The sequence below is a fragment of the Choloepus didactylus genome, chromosome 5 (genome assembly GCF_015220235.1).
Source record: "Choloepus didactylus isolate mChoDid1 chromosome 5, mChoDid1.pri, whole genome shotgun sequence".
In the NCBI taxonomy this organism is placed as follows: Eukaryota; Metazoa; Chordata; class Mammalia; order Pilosa; family Megalonychidae; genus Choloepus; species Choloepus didactylus.
The window spans coordinates 53384672-53402040 of NC_051311.1; the positions used below are offsets into that span (position 1 = coordinate 53384672).

Genomic DNA, 17369 nt, shown 5'->3' on the forward strand with positions numbered 1-17369 from the left:
TCTGTGTTTGACAGTGTGATCAGTATATGTCTTGGAGTGGGTTTATTTGGATTTATTCTATTTGGAGTTCGCTGAGCATTTATGATTTGTGTATTTATGTTGTTTAGAAGATTTGGGAAGTTTTCCCCAACAATTTCTTTGAATACTCTTCCTAGACCTTTACCCTTTTCTTCCCCTTCTGGGACACCAATGAGTCTTATATTTGGACGTTTCATATTACCTATCGTATCCCTGAGGTCCATTTCGATTTTTTCAATTTTTTTCCCCATTCTTTCTTTTATGCTTTCATTTTCCATTCTGTCATCTTCGAGGTCACTGATTCGTTGTTCAACTTCCTCTAGTCTTGTACTATGAGTGTCCAGAATCGTTTTAATTTGGTCACCAGTTTCTTTAATTTCCATAAGATCATCCATTTTTTTATTTAGTCTTGCAATGTCTTCTTTATGCTCTTCTAGAGTCTTCTTGATTTCCTTCATATCCCGTACTATGGTCTCATTGTTCATCTTTAGTTCTTTGAGTAGCTGCTCTAGGTGCTGTGTCTCTTCTGGTCTTTTGATTTGGGTGCTTGGGCTTGGGTTATCCATATCGTCTGGTTTTTTCATATGCTTTATAATTTTCTGTTGTTTTTGGCCTCGTGGCATTTGCTGAACTTGATAGGGTTCTTTCAGGGTTTGTAGACCTATTGAAGTCCTTATCTCTAATTTATCAGATCTACAGCTTCGTGGAGTACACTTTCTCTAACTAACCAGCAGGTGGCGTCCACGAGCCACCTGTTCTCCACAAGCCAGTTCTCCCCTGCTTAGCCTTTTTGGTGAGTGGGGGAGTGAGTCTTGTGGGGCCCAATTGGTGTACCAAGCTTGCGTGTGTAGTTGGTGTTGCCTGCCCTGTATGTGGGGCGTGTTTCTGGGCAGTCGGGGAGGGGGGGTGGCCCTAACAATCAAATCTCCCTGGTGATCCTAGAGTTTTACAGCTGGTGCAATAGTCTAATCCTTCAGTTCAGTCCTGCCACAGTTTGTCTCTGCCACTGACCCACAAGTCCTTGGTATTGGCGTATGGCTCCTGAGACTTGCAAGTGGGCCCCTCTTCCAGGCTGTGCACCCCGGGTCCTCTGTTGAGGGATGACTGTGCTATGTCACAGGTGAGTGCCGTCCCCCCAGGGCAGTTCTGGGCTGCTGGGCTGTGTAGGGAGGCTCCCAGTCTGCTCAAATGATGGCTGAATGGGGCTTTGTTAATTCATACTGGTCCACCTTCCCAACTCTGGGACAATCAACTGAGGTTGCAGGGAAGGCTAATGTCCACGCCCAGTTTTGTGGTGTGTGCCTGTTATTTGAAGCCCTTCCGTCACACTGGGTTGTCTGGGGCAGCTCTGGGCTATGGGGCTGGTGATGGGAAGGAGTGTTTCCTGTCCACCAGGATGGTGGCTGTGAGCGGACACCCCCGTTTTCCTGGGAAGTTGTGGTGTTTAGTGAATTTTCTCAGCCACTGAATTATTGCCTTTTGTCTCAGAGCTCTCTTAGTTCTGCTCTTGACTTGACGTGCCCAAATTGAAAGTCTTTGAAGCTTTCTGTATTTGGCTTCTTAGAGTAATTGTTTTAGAAAAAGAAAAAAGGATTAAAAAAAAAAAAAAAAAAAAAAAAAAGGGCCCTCCTCAGAGATCTAATGGGTTATTGAAATGCTAAGAGACAAAGCAACCAGGGCCATCAAGGAAAGGTCCACAGGGCAGAGAGATCGGCTTTTCTTCGGGATTTGCATATGCGCCTTAGGGCCTGAGCTCCGCCCTTCCCCTTTCTGTGTTCACCAGAACTCCAAAAATCCTCTGCTTTTATTTTGGAGTTTTTCGTGTTGTTTTTTTTTTTTTCTATGCCTGTCTCCTCTCTGCTGGGCCGGCTGCTCACAGATTCTCTGGTGTCTGGTCTCTGTCTATCTATGGTTGGAGTCTGGATCAGTAGAATGAGTTTCCGATAAGAGCAGCCACTGCAGTTCTCCCTTCTCCTTCCCGGAGCTGACAGCCCCTCCTCCCACGGGACTGAGCCTGGCAGGGAGGGGCGCGGGTCCCCTGGCCGCAAAAACTTACAGATTTCGCTGATCTCAGCAGTTCGACATTTTCATGAGTGTTGTATGAAGTATGCCCAAAGACAGATTGCTCTGTGGTGTCCAGTCCACGCAGCTCCTGGCTTTCCACCCACTTTCCTGGAGGAGTAACTAAAACACACAGCTCACCAGTCTTCCATCTTGCCCCGCCTCCCTAGAGTCAGTTTTTTTTCAGTAAAAGTACTGTCTAAATGGTGCTCTTCATTTCTATTACATTGTCTTCAAAGGAACATAATATTAGGTTATTTCACTCTTAGTGATGTTAAGATTGATCACTGCATTCAGTAGCTATTATCCTGATCTATCTGTCATAAAGTTCTCCATCAACCTTTCACCTATTTTTTATCCCTTAAGTATTATCAACTAAATCTTGTATTTTGTTAGAGGTTGCAAAAGGGTGCTTTCTCAATTTTTACCCTTTCTTCCAAACAATTTAAGCTATAATTTTTCTATAAAGAGACCTTTTTCTTATTGCCAGGAAATAGAGGACAAATGCTTGAGTCTTTCCCTTTATTTATACATTTTCCATATAATGAGTTGTTGCCTTAGCAACCTTTTTAGGTAGCTAAAAGTTGTTCTTACTTTTGGAGAGTATCATTATGAATTTATATATATAAATATATTATAAACTTACATTATAAATTTACATCAATATGAACTATCTCTACATATATAGAGAATGTATATCAATCCATTGTCACATTGTTGTAATCTTTGACCAGTTGGAACTCTGTCAAACTGGCCTCAGTCTGTTTTTGCCATGAGTCATGAGGTTTTTGATAACTTCCTTGGTTTCAGGATGACATCATGCCCCAGGATCATCTTATTTCCTGTCCTGTACCTGGAATTGGCAATTTCTCTAAGGAGTCTTGGTTACTTACAATGGGAAATGGCATCTAGAGTTCCCAGTCTGGATGCTAAAGTCCACATTTAGCATTCAGCATGCATCTTATTACTGTCTTCTATGATTCAGAACACTGTAATAATAATAATGATTTGTTGAATGTGTTATATGTGTTATAAGGTATTTTAAGCACCGTACATTCAGTATCTTATTTAATCATCACAGGACCTCATGAGACTGGCATCCTATTATTTCCACTCAACAGCCAAGGATACTGAGGCACAGAATAGTCAAATAAATTTTCCAGAGCCATTTAATTATTAAATAATTTGAGATGGCATTTGAATCCAGGAATTGTGATTCTGGAAGCCAAGCTCTTGATGCTATGCCATTCTGCCTCACTGTCTTAAGAGCTTATCTTAAATCTTGTTGAATCATATATCTTTAAAAACATTGGTGGCCCCTCTTTTCAGTGGTCTCCAAAGCCATCAATAAATTAACTAAATTCCATTTAAATGCTCATGTATGATGAGCTTGGGTGACAAAGTTGTAGTGGTTATGAGTTCTGGCTTTAGAACGAGACTGCCTGGATTTATAACTCAGCTCTGCTACTTACTAACTTGTGAACTCTTAAGCAATATTAACTCTTCTATTTCACTTTCTCATCTTCAAAATGTAAATAAAACTAGTATCTAATACATAGAGTTTTCATGAGGATTACTGAGCTTAGAAAATAAATAAAGTTGAATGAACAACTATATGAAAGTAATGTGATCAATGGATTATATACTTTGGATGATTGTATGTTATGTGAATAAATCTTAATAAAAAAGAAAGAAAATAAATAAAGCACACTGAAGCACCTGACTCATAAAGATTCAATAAATGTTAGCTATTATTATCATCTTTCTTCTTGTAATGTACAACAGACGAACATATTGGGCAGACATACAAAGGTCAGGATAGAAGTTATAGATCCCTGAGCCATCTCAGTTGACTGGAGGAAAATAAGATTTCCAAAGGATAGTGTGCAAAAAGAGAAGAGTAGGGGACATGGCCTGGCATCTACTCCCAGCACACCTTGAAATATGACCATAACTGTTGTAGTTTACTCTGTAGTGGAATTATTTGTTTGTTCACTAGTACCTATCCCATGGGATAGAGTCAAGTTTTATTCATTCAATGAATAAAAAATGGAAGAAACCTGGGTGATCATCCAGTATGGAAAATTAAAGGAAGAAGAGGAGCCAGCAAAACAGGGAGACAACTATGTTAGCACAGAGGTTAATCATTAAAGATGAAAAGAAAAATGGGGCAGCCCTCAGTGTCAAACTCTGTAGACATTGAAATAAAAAAGCAAAATGATTGAGAAAAGTCCTTGTGCTTGTGACCCTATCGTTGCTTCCAGTCAAGACTATAGTTTGTAGAGTAGGGAACATTGGGTGGCAACCTATTAGTGATGACGTGGAGGCAGCAGGATTAGCAAATTCATCTGAGTCATTGGGAAGTGAAAAGAAAAAGAGAATTTGGAAGCAGAGTAAAATGTCTTTCCAACTTTGAGGAAATATGTTTATGTATGCACATGTATGTATATATATATATATATTTCTATTTATCTATAGCTATATATTTTTGTATTTTCCTGTAATACTGCTTTCAACAAATAAATGATAACATTGAATATAATCTTTTTAAATATATTCTTTATTAAGATAATTAAACTTTTATTTAATGACTCGATTCAAGATGTCATATACATAAAGTAATAGGTCCAAGGATGAATCAGGTGTAATCTAGTGCAAACACAGACTTAACTATCTATATCACTGCAGAGTATTTGTAGATTCTGGAAGAGAAATTCAGCCATTGCAAATCTTTGATAAAAGGATATCCTTTTGCTCTCTGGGAAGGTCTGTCTTTGTGATGAGTGTGCCTTTTGGGGGTATTCATACGTAGGATGATGTGAAAGAGAGAGAAAGTACCTTGTCCATCAGCCTGGCTAAATCAGCCATGGTCAGTTAGAGGCTTACACATCTAAAAGGCAAAGAGTGGTTAGTGCTACCTAAGATGTAGAAATACAAAACAGGATTGAGCAATTCTAGTTGTGGGAATCAGGGAAGTCTAAATGGAAAATGCGCTGTTTGTGCTTGGTCTTGATGGATGTGGGTAGTGTCATTGGAAAGGAGGAGGAAAGGGCAGTGCGAGTTGATAGAACCTACTGAGAATGACAGTTAAGATGTTTCATCAAATGAAGTCAGCTTTATTTGTGGTGTTTGTGTCTAAAAAAATGAATCCAAAGAGGTAAAGAGTCTACTTGAGTATACTATGGTCAGGAAAAGTAACATGTAAAGAGAGGGAATTAAATCACATATTTTCCTTCTCTGTTAAGGAAAATGGGAGCTGTGTGGAAAACTTGATGGTAAGGGGAATGAGGACTGTTTGGATTATTTTCTGGGTTTCATTACCAAATTATTTAATGAGATCTGAAAGTTAAAAGATAATGGAAGATAGATGATTTTAAAGAATTAAAATGAAAAGCAAACAGAATTTTAAGATTCAAGCATGAATCTGTTGATATAAAGTCAAACTCAGTTACAGATGTTAGTGTTTTTCTTCTGGAATGAAAATGTTAGTGTGCTGGTTTGTGTATATTATGTTTCCCAGAAAAAGCTATATTCTTTAATGCAATCTTATGAGGGCAGACTTATTAGTGTTGGTTAGGGTGTGACCTCTGATTGAATGTTTCCATGGAGGCTTGGCCCAGCCCATTCAGCGTGGGCCTTGATTAGTTCACTGGAGTCTTATAAAAGCTCACAACTAGAAGGACCTCAGAGCTGCAGCTGAGAAAGAAGTTTTGAAGATGGCCATTGGAAGCTGATGCAGACATTTTGGAGAACACCATTTTGAAACGCAACCTGGGAGCAAGGAGATGCCAGCCACATGCATTCCCAGCTATCACAGATTTTCTGGATGCCAATGGCCTTTCTCCAGTGAAAGCACCCTATTTTTGATGCCTAACCTTGGACTCTTAATGGCCTTAAGACTGTTGCTTTGTAACCAAATAAACCCTCTTTCGAAAAACCAGTCCATTTCTGGTGTTTTGCAAAATGGCAGCATTAGCAAACCAGAAAGTGATAAGTATAACTGCCAAGTTGACAAGGGGTGAACTGTGATGGTTAGGTTCATGTGTCAGCTTGGCCAGGTGATTGTATCCAGGTATCTGGTCAAGCAAGCACTGGCCTAACCGTTACTGCAAGGACATTTGTGACTGGTTAATAAACCAGAAGGCTGGTATATTAAATCATCAGTCAATTGGCTGCAGCTGTGACTGATTACATCAGCAAAGGGTGTGTCTTCCACAATGAGAGAATTCGATCAGCTGGATTTAATCCAATCAGTTGAAAACTTTTGAGTGAGAAAGTTAGAGGACCTTCATTTCTTCAGCTAGCCAGCAAAATGTTCCCTGAGGAGTTTATCGAAGTTGCCAGTTCACTACCTGAGGAGTTCATAGAACACCTTCATCGGAGTTGCCAGTTTGCTGCCTGCCCTACGGAATTCGGACTCGTGCATACCCACAGTTGTGTGAGACACTTTTGTAAAATCTTATATTTCTAGATATCTCTTGTTGATTCCATTTCCCTAGAGAGCCCTAAGTAAGTAAGTGTATAACCCTACACAGTTAGTATATAATATTTTGATTGGATAAACAATGTAAAGATGTTCAAATATAATAGCAAGCGTTTGGGGATGAGAGCAGGACGTGTGTCACATGAATTTTTTGTGGGGTCAAGTTGTAGAAAATCAATGAGAAAACTTTCTCAGAAGTTTGCCATCATAAAGCAAGACACTTTTTGAAAAAACATTTTACACTTCATCCACTGACTCTTCCAAACTATCAGTGCATTGTAACTTTTCCACTAACCTGAAAGAGTTTCTATATTTTTCTAGAAGGAATGTGAAATAGCTATCCCATCCTCTCTTCGAATAGAGTTCCTTATGGCTTGATAGTACTGAGTTGGAACAATGCAAGTTTCTTTGCAAGAATGTCAATATTCAGTCTTTCAGTCCATTGTCTAATTTTGAATAACGTGAATAATACATAAATCTGTTCTCTTTATAAAAAGTGAAACTGTTTAGATAAGAAAGTACCCTTTCACCGATATTTAATATTATAAGATTATCCCATGTTTCATCAGTTTGTTATATATTTATACAGAGCTCTTTCTGTGCATTTACATACATAAAAATATACCCATAAAAAAGATGTAGAAATTTTTTGGTTAAGGGTATGTGTTTTTAAGTAAAGGACATCATTCTACACATAGTGTTTTAAAATTTGCCTTTCCTGGTAAAAAGACAACTCTTGGAATGGAATCGGTATTAGTCCATATAGATTTAACTCATTTTTAAAGCTACAGTACATATCCCATACTGTGGATATAGAAACTATAATAAACTAAAGCTTATTTAGTCATATCACTTTTCATGGATATTTATATGCATATATTGTTTCTAATATTTTACTTATAAATAATGCTGCAGTCAACTCCTTCATATCCTTGTATGGGCTTTCCTTGTGTTAGTCCTTTATTATCGTTCATGACTTGATAATTCTCTTAAAATGATGAGGACCCACAAAATTTAATAGCTAATTTTTCTGCAATGGCTAACAAACAATATCTGATAAAATTTCCCAAGCCTTTTTCCCTGGTCAGTTTTAAAGATTAATACTTGCTGTGACTTAGCCAAATATGCCTAGGTTGGAGATGTTGAGACCCTTTCTTTAACTTTGGGAATGAGTTTTCTTTGTTTTTCTTCTTTGCTATTCCCAAGGCTAGGACAGCTAGAGCATGGCAGGATGAGAACATTCTTTAATAGACAAAGCCTATGACTCTCCCTCCTATTATTCATCAGCATTTTGCCCAGCATTTGATGGAGGATGACTTCATTTGGGCTGATGAAATGATGTATCTTCTCTTAGATCTGTTATTAGAACCAGTCATTTATGATCCCCATGATTTGGAAAAATCCCTAAAGAAAAATGAGGTAGTTATGTTTCATGCACAACTGAATGATTCATCATATAATAAGTATTTATAAACAGTCCAGGAAGAAGTGGTAACTATGATAAGGATTTTATTGATAGGATTATTTCTGTGGCAATGTAATACTGCCCTGATACTTGGTATAAGAAAATAAAATTTTTTTATCTTTTCTTGGTGTCTTTAACAAAAGAATAGGCACAGAAATGCAGGGGGTGAATACTGTTGGAATCACAAGAATGCAAAAAAGACGTTTCACTGTTTTGGTGCTGTTGAAACCTGCGAAGTCCCTTTCTATAACTAGGTTAGCTGCCATTGATAACAGAGATGCCTTGTTTTGCAATAGGACAAGTATTAAACGTCTCTTGAACATATCACCAACATTTCTTTGCAATAACTTCTTGGTACAGTTTTTACATCTGTGCAAAGCACATTATTTTGTTTAACTCTCACAACACTGACACAGGCAGGGCAAGTGATACTATAGATGAGTGAGATAGGTGACTTGCCTTGTCATAGATGGAACACAACCCAAGTCTACCTCCACATCCATGTGTCCCTCACTGAATCATGCTGTCTTCTAAAAGAAGTTATATATTGAGACACTTTATATATAAATAAAAGGAAGCCTCAGGAATTTTGAGTTGTGCTGTGAAATTCTATTCTACTTATCTACTGCTATTTGACTGTCCTTAGGGCTGTAAGCTCACTCAGAGTTCACATAGAAGCGTCCAGGTACTGTAAGTCAACCACTGTGCTTGATCTTTGCCCCCATTTTGTTCTGTGAAATGAAGAAGGCCTCGGGTGCATTTGGCTCAGTGAGGCTCAAAAGCACTTGTATTTGCTACATCTCTGTTTTAAAAAGGCCGTTTTGTGTGTCTGTTCCCCGTCAGAATTGAGTTCCTTGCCTGCTTTGTTTTCAGACATCAAGCCTTAATTTTGATGTTTTTCTAACTCTGTGTTTCTCTTGAACTTGTTTGATCATCAGAATCATCTGAAGTACTGTGATTTCTATGATTAGGCAAGTTTAGGAAACAATCTTAGCCTGATCCATTAGGACTATCTCTTGGAGTTTATTTGTTGAGTCCTGTCAAGAACCAAGGTCCATAGTGTGTTCCTGCAAGCACTTGGCGTCCTGGATTCCTCTTGGCAGTGAACGAACTAAAACAACAAAGAAGTTAGGAGGCAAGCATTCACTTCCTAAGGATCGTTTCCAAAATCAGGGAAGGCCCAGTAAATGTTGTGAAAAAAATAATACGTATTCATTCTTTCAACAATTATTTGCATGCATACTAGGTACCAGGCATTTGTGCTAGGTGCTGGGGATATACAACTGTGAATGAGGTAACTAACATTTATTGAAGAGTTTACTGTGGGATGGAAACCATGCTAACTGCTTTACATACCTTCTCTCGTTTACACTTCACAACTGTCCTGTGAGGTAGGTATTCTCACCTTCATTTTAAACTTAAGAAACTGATATTTCAAAAGTTTGAATGACTTAGACAAGGTCATGACTCAGCACAGCTAGTTAGTCACTTACCTTGATCTAGTAAGAAGGAGATGCAGAATTCATACCAAATCTGCAACACTCAGAGCCCATGTTCTTTGCCTTATTGGTATTGTTTGACTGTGGTATAAATGTCTCCTCATTTTGTCCTTTCTACTTCAGACAGAGGTTCTTAACCCTGGCTGCAAGATAGAATTGCCTAGAGTTTTTGAAAAACATCCTTGTCTGGTCTTCACCCCAAACAAATTCAATGAGAATACGTGGTAGGGTCCAGGTGTCAGTATTTTTAAAGAGCTCTCTGGGGGATGCTAATGTGCAGCCAGGTTTGAGAACCACTTAGAGCAGCATTAAGTGTCATCAAATAGACACTGCTTCTGCCAACCTAATAGTTTCCAGCATTCTTCTGGCTTAGGATCAATTGGCTAATTAAACTTTTAAAGATTAAAAATAATTTTTCTTCTCTTTTAAACAAAGAGGAACATGACAATTTCATGGTCATTTCAACTAGAAATTCAGAATGCCACAAGCTCCTGGATCCTTCTTTTCTGGTGAAACTCAGGGAACCTGAGGGCACTTTATCTTTTAATCTGATGGGGAAAGAAAACCCTGAGACATATGGTGGCTCAAGAGGGTTTCCCTCATCCTTGGTGAGTGTAGCCTACAAGTCAACTTATTCATTTATTTTCTTGTGATCAAAATCAAAGTAAAATATAAGCTAAATAGTTTGGATCTTGCTAATTTGGCTACAATAATATATGTAGACTAGATTAAAGTTTATTTTGAACTAAGAAAAAAAGAATAACCCTAAAAAGTAGAATAATGGATGTCTGAGTTTCCTAAAGCTGTTTGAAAGCCTTTAACAGTGCTCAAATAATGCATATGTGTATTCTCACATAAAATTTTATAGAATTCCATATTTCATGCTTTCAACACAAATATCTATTATGTGTTCAGTAATAGCTTGCCTTTGTGAGGATGGCAGTTTAACAAATTATTGACCCTTCACTAATTAAGAGTTTATCCTTTTCTAAAGACCAGGGTGTTTTGGTTGTCCTCTGAGAGGGGTTCTTCTCAAAGCATCCACATCAAGTATTAAGAGTAAATGTTTAGTTCAATGAGTCACAAAAATTATGGTCCATAAAATCCCTAGAAAAGGAGAGACAGATAAAGTAAACTGTTGTCACTGTATTTCAACAATTTTGATGCACGTTCATGAGAAGAAAAGATCAGGGCTATCAGGAGAGGGAAGACATTTTAAACCAATGGGTCTTTATAACAGAGAAAAAAAAAATTGTGACTACCACCCAATTGGAGTAAGTAGCTTAAGGTGAGTCTTACCTCTGCTTTTTAAAAAGTCAGCTATCAATGCTGATTAGACAGGTAATCCATAAAGTTCCATTGGAGTCAAGAGTCATTTTACGACCATTGCTAGAACAGGTCATTATAAAAAAATAAACAAAGGAAAAAGAAAACAAAAGAAAATCATGAAAAATGGCCTCCTTTTTTACATTTCCACATAGGTGATCTCCATACCAGGAGATGAACTTGAACTTGGTTGGGCGGGAGACGGACCTGGTTGGGCGGGAGACTGGAGCCCCTCAGAGAATTTGGGATTCTTCCATTTTTACTGGGAGGGTTGGCAGGTATAACATGTGTTGTTATGTGAGTCCATGAGAGCCTCTGGGGTTGTAACTCCCTGCCTCTCCGTGTGGTGGGGAGTTGGTCGCTTACTCTGAAGCACTCAACTGATTTCTGTCTGTGGCTTACCCATGAACAGTGGCTTGGAAGTGTCAAAGCATGAGAAGCATGCAGTCGAACAGCATGCGCTGCCATCATCTCCTAACTGGTTCTGCATGGGAGAACTCATGGGTTGTCTGCCTCTGAGCTCAGGTGTTTCCTTCTTTTGCTACAGAACTCACTCAAGGCTTCAAATCGGAAGAAGAAGAGAACAAGCTTTAAAAGAAAAGCCAGTAAAAAAGGAATGGAAGTAAGTGTTTCAGGGTTATGTTCCAAGGAAATCCAAACTCCTTTCCATAGCTTATTCTACCCTACATGATTTGACCCAGGCTTTTCATTCTGCTGTGTCTCCTTCTACTTACTTCCTCTTTCACTATACTTTGACCACACTGGCATTCTTTCTATTCCTCAGGGGAAAAAAAAATCTAACCTTGTGTTACCTCAGAGCAATAGCACTTTCCTGGAACTATTGTCCCAAAGATGATGATAATAGCTTACATTTCCTGAATACTTAGAGTGTATATAGTAAAATCAAAAGCATGGCTTAATTCTCAAGGGCAAATGAAGGCTCGAGAGACTTTCTTCTGAGCTTGTTATGGAATGTTCTATTGACTGTAAGTCCTGTGATGTAGGGATTTTTTTTTTAGGTGGGGGAGCAGAGGAGGTGGTGGTGATTTCCCACTTCCTTGGCTTTGGGGCTGCCTTTCAAGTCATGTGAGTATGTCCCAACAGTTCTGCTTTCTTCTTTCAGCAGGAAAACAAAGGCCGTCCTTTTGTGATAAAACCCATCTCTTCTCCTCTCATGAAACCCTTGCTTGTATTTGTGAACCCCAAGAGTGGAGGCAACCAGGTACGTCTTTTTCATGAGTTCAACTCAGAAGCTTCAATGAGTTCTTGAAAGTACAGTGTCCATCTCCAATTAAAATAGCACCACAAGGACCTGTTCCCAGGAACTGATTATTGCTGCCCCATTTTCGGATAGCTTTACACAATCATGGGCTGGGAAGAACCTGGAGGTTCCGTAATCTATCCCTCTGCCTCTACATTAGACCATACCTGAGGCATTTCAAAAACATAGCTGCTGACATTTTCCTTACAAATTTTCACGAAAGGTCATTTCAGAGTTCTCTTAATATGTTGCAGGGTTTCTCAGCTCTTAAAAGTAAAGAGCCCTTTACAGACTTCATTTCTTTATTTCTTCTTGTTGTAATTTTGATCCAACTGCGTTAGTCCCTGTCCTTAGAGGAAAGAGGGAATAGTGACTCATTATCAGTTGCAATCATTAACAATAAATACCAACAACATTATTGAAAATATCACTTTCCAAAGGTTTCATTTGGGCCTTGTCCAAAACCTATAGTAAATTAAATAATATTAACCTCACTTGAGGATAAAGAAATAGCCTCAGAGAAGCTCATTGATGTAGCTAAAGTGACCCTGCTCTTCAAAGGACAGAATTTGTTCTAGAAGCCAGGTCTTTATTTCCCTATCCAATTCTTGCTCACTCCTGGGGCTTCTTATCAGTATTCTTCTGAGGCTTTGATTTTCTCTTTGATATTTTTGTGTGAGTTTGGATGATAAAATATTTTCTCTGACCATTAAGCTAAATGCATGTATTTCATTTAGAGGCGCTATTCCTTGAAGCTTCACACTGCACAAAGATTTGAAAACTTTAGTCACAGGTATAAGGACGAAAATCACAAAATTAGGATTGACCCAATAGCCAAGAGGTTCTTATTACTAAAGTTAATGAGCATTTTCCAGAATGCATTAATTACAATGGGATGTTATAGTTTAAAGAAAATATTATTCCTCCTTTGCTCCTTTCCTTCAAAATTCTTGGGAGTTTGCTATGTTAAAAAATCTGAAGTAACATTGTAGAGCATGGGGAAAAGAAATGTGTTGTAAATAGAGACAATCTGTTTCAACATCCTGTATTTTTAAGTTGTTGAGTGGTGCTCTTTTATATTATACGGATGATGGCTCTAAGGCACTGTTGCTAGAGGAGGACCTGGGGAAGGGTATCTCAAGTGTGATGTTCAATTTTCCCTGAAGCTCACCCAGACCCTTGGTCTGATCTTCCTAGTGATTCCTAGCGGTGTATGGCTGGGAACCATGGAACAAAGCAAAACTGCTGTAATTGGTCCCATGATTTTGGGCACTTGAGCACCACATGTTAATTAATACCACATTTATTTTATCTTGACAATCATTATAGAAAATGCATTTACTAAATCATTTTAAGCTTTCTTCTAGTGGTCATGATGTGCCGCAGGGCAAGCAGAAGTTTGTAGACGATCCTCCTGCCTTTAAGATAGCAGCTGCCTTTAAGGAGCTGACATTCCAATTATGATATAACCTGTTCCAATCTCTGTTATAAATTAATGAGGCGGGGACTTCAGAGATTATCTAATGTGACTTCTGTTTTCACTAAATAGAAAACAGGCCAAGGAAACTTAAGTGAATTTTCTGAGGACTTCTTGTTTGCTAATGACACAAAAGGGGAAAATGGGAAAAATAATCAAACAACATTGATTGTAAGTTCTCAATTGAACTGCAAGTGATATGGAATTTCAGAGGAAAGGGGTGACTTGGGAGTTATAAGGAAATGGTGCCATGAAAGTGACTGAAAAAGAAGATGGACATTACTTGGTTATGCAGGTGACAGAAGGCTGGAGGAATGCCCTTTTCCTTCTCTGCACTGTGGCAAATTCCTGTTCATACTTCAAATCCCAGTGGGGCCCTCCTAAACCATTTCTTCAGGTGAACCACCCTGTCCATTCTGCTCCCATAGCCTTTGGTACACACCTGTATTATGCAATTGCAACATTATTGTTCTGTATGTGTCTGTACTGTTTGTATATAGGTACCACAAAGTCAGGGGCTGCACCTATGAAACTTGATTCATACTACATGGCACATAATAGTAAATACATATTTGTATAATAAACAATATGAGCAGTATCATATGTGTTGTGATGAAAAAGATTCATTTACAGGTCAGTACAGTGAGTGGAGCCTGTGCATTAAGTTACTGGAAATCTAGTTAAATAAAGAGTGAAACAAGACCATGGAAGAATATCTTAAAAATTCAGCTGAGGATTTTGGGTTTGTGCAGTGGAAACTGTTTGCTATTTGAAGTATTTAGTTTTTAAAAATATATTTTTTTTTTGAACAGAGGATTAATATGAGGGAAGCATCTTTAAGGAAGATTAATTTGGTGCATTAAAAATCTCTCTTGGGCAAGAGGTTATTCATGTAACTTAGGCATAAAATGAATGAATGGATGGATGAGTGGATGGATGGATGGATGGATGGGTGAATTAAAATACAGAAAGGAAAGTAAAACATACGATCAACGTTTTACAGCAGAAGATCCTTTGCATTCTCTCTTTCTCTTGTTTTTTTTTTTTACTGTTTCAGATAAAATACATGTGGTATGTACTCTCACTTCTACTCCTCTAAGCTTCAAACTTTGCTTTTCTTTGTTTTAAACGTCTGACTTCTGTTCTTCCAATAAATAGCTAGTCAGTGTCACCATCTGCTGGCAAGAAAAATTCCTGCAACTTTTTTGTCTTCACACAAAATGTGCAGAAGGAAAATCTGAGCCTTTTTATTTCCAGCAGTTTCCAGGAATATATTGGAATGAATACATACAGGAAGTGCTTCTATGTACTTATTTTAAATAATTCTAGGTACTTCATGTACTTTTCTCTTTGTTTTTCCAACTTCTTCCAGTGGGCAATGGAACTGAGTATTTTGTGATGCTTTAGAGGTTAGCAGTGCTACTCTTACTTTGGGGATTGAATTATTTGAGATAATAAGCACTGTGACTCCTCCTGTGGAGAAGAGACAGTAAGTGAAAGATAAAGTTTACTCTAACCCAGTCCCCCCCTTCTGCAAGGAAACCTGAGGAATAGAGACATAGGCTTCTCCCTTATACCTTGGTCTGCTTTAACTTCACAACTTACATTTCTTTGATGACCCTGACTTGCTAGCAATTTTCTATCAAATCTCTTAGACCTTCGTTATATTTCCCATGTCTCCTTTACATTCTCTCTTTCACTCATTTTTTTTTTTACTTTTTCAGAAAATATTTTATTGAGTATAATTTTTTGGGGGTTTCTACAAATTCTTTAGACAACTTTATGCTACAGGAAACATGGAAAAATATATTTTTGTTTTATAATATGTACAAGTTATATATAAATATTATATATATGTAATATGGTAGTGTAACTACTGCAGATGTTTTTTAAGAAAATAAATTATCATCTATTTTGAATAATTTTCTTTTTTATAGAAGAGATTATTTTGCCACCAAAAGTACCATATACTTAATATTTTTTATCAGGTTATCAGATTACCCATTTAAGGGCTAAAATTAAACTGGAGGAGGAATGAAAATACCACTTTTCTGTTACTCATGTAAGTCCTATTTCCAAATGATTCACATTCATCTTTTATATTATACCTTTCCAAAAATGTGATGAAGTTGGTTATCTGATATTCAAGGAATTTTTGGTGAAGTAAGCTGATTTTTTTTCCAGCAAGTGCACCATAGATTGCCTTAGAATTCTGAGCCACAAGCGCTTGAGGAAACACTGGAGATGAGTTATAGCTCTTCTCACATTTTCCAGTGACTTAGAGTATAAATACAGATTTAAGCAGCTAGACAGAGTCTAGCTGGCCATACTTAAGAGTCAAGGGATCCAGACACTGGATCCTCCCACTGCTCAATGTGAAATCCCAGGGTGGAAGTATGGCGTGTGCTCATCCCAGAAGGGGAGCTTCCTGGGACCTTCTCAGTAGGGTGGTGTGGGGAAGGGGTATCCAGACCATGGAGATGCTTCCCCAGACCGAAGCCACCCCTCCTGGGTCAAGGGAGGGTCGCACCACGGCGAGGAGATAGGAGAGACAAAAAGAGTACGCAACTGCAGGTGAGAAATTTGAGTCTCCAAACTGTTTCTAAGTACTTGGACAAACAACTTCAAAAAGAAGTTGTTTTTTGCAATGCTCAAGACATTTCAACCTAGGGGTAAATCAGGGATCATTGTATTTAGATAGAATTTTAGGCTGTTAAAGCTCAGAGTAGTCTGAGAAGAGGTCAGAGGGGCAGTGAGTTGATAAGGGCACATGTCAAAATCCAATATGAAGATCTTCCCATCAAACCAGCATCAACAGAAGGGATTAAAACAACCAAAAGATGAATCTATGAAAGTCGCTTTTCCTTTAACAAGCCGTAATATTGTTGAGGGTGTGTGGCATGGCTCAGAATCAAACCAAGCTATCTACCCCCTTTGATAGACCTAAGACCTGAATGTCCAACCTATGAGTCTATGGCCAAAGTGATGTATCAAAAATGTCAGTCTGACTCCTTTGATTAAAATATTTCAGCATCTTCCCATTTCCTACAAAATAAAGCCCAAGCTCTTTAGCCTCCTAATTCTGTTCCTTTGTGAATTGGTCTGCAGTTTCTTCTCTCACCATGCCCTGCCTCATGGTTCATAAAACTGAATGGGACATAATTTTCCCTTGACATATCTTGCTGTTTCACAACTTTTGTGTCTTTACCCTGAAAACTTCCTCCAGTATTTCATATGGAAAGAAATAGTGAACTCTACTCATCTTTAAAGACAGTCCAGGCATCTTGAAAGGAAGCTTTCGTTTCACCACCACCCAATTTGGGCATAGTGTGTTTTCTTTGGGCACTCAGACTTCTCAGTAAATATCTCTATCATAGCATTCACCATCTTTACTGAATTTAGTGACCAATATTTTGTACTGGTCTCTTTCTAGTAGATTCCAAGCTCCTGAGAATACACATGGGAACATAGTATGAGCCTAATGAATGTTTGTTGAGTAAATTAGGTATCCTTTGGGATTATTTGGAGCCAGTTTGAAATAATTATTCCTTAAACTTTTTCTTACAAACTTTTCTTTTCCTCAGTCTTTTCTTATTGTCTGGGCAGTTGTTTCCATGCTCTAGGTAATGCCTTCATGATATAAACCAGAGCTTGCTTCATAACACATTAGAATGTTTCAGTGACTACAGTTACAATACTTTGTTGAAGATTCATGTGCTTGTTTGAGCTGACTATTTCTTTATTGCTTGTCTGCAACCCAAAATCATTTTCATTGTTTT

General features: G+C 38.2%; 1 protein-coding gene across 1 annotated transcript in view; it reads left to right on the forward strand.

The window, feature by feature from the left end:
* The window catches only part of DGKI (diacylglycerol kinase iota), a 538644-nt gene that overhangs the window by 249255 nt on the left and 272020 nt on the right, over window positions 1-17369 (forward strand). Inside the window, 2 exon segments of the mRNA XM_037836080.1 lie at window positions 11400-11474; window positions 11976-12074. Coding sequence (XP_037692008.1) covers window positions 11400-11474; window positions 11976-12074 — 174 coding nt within the window.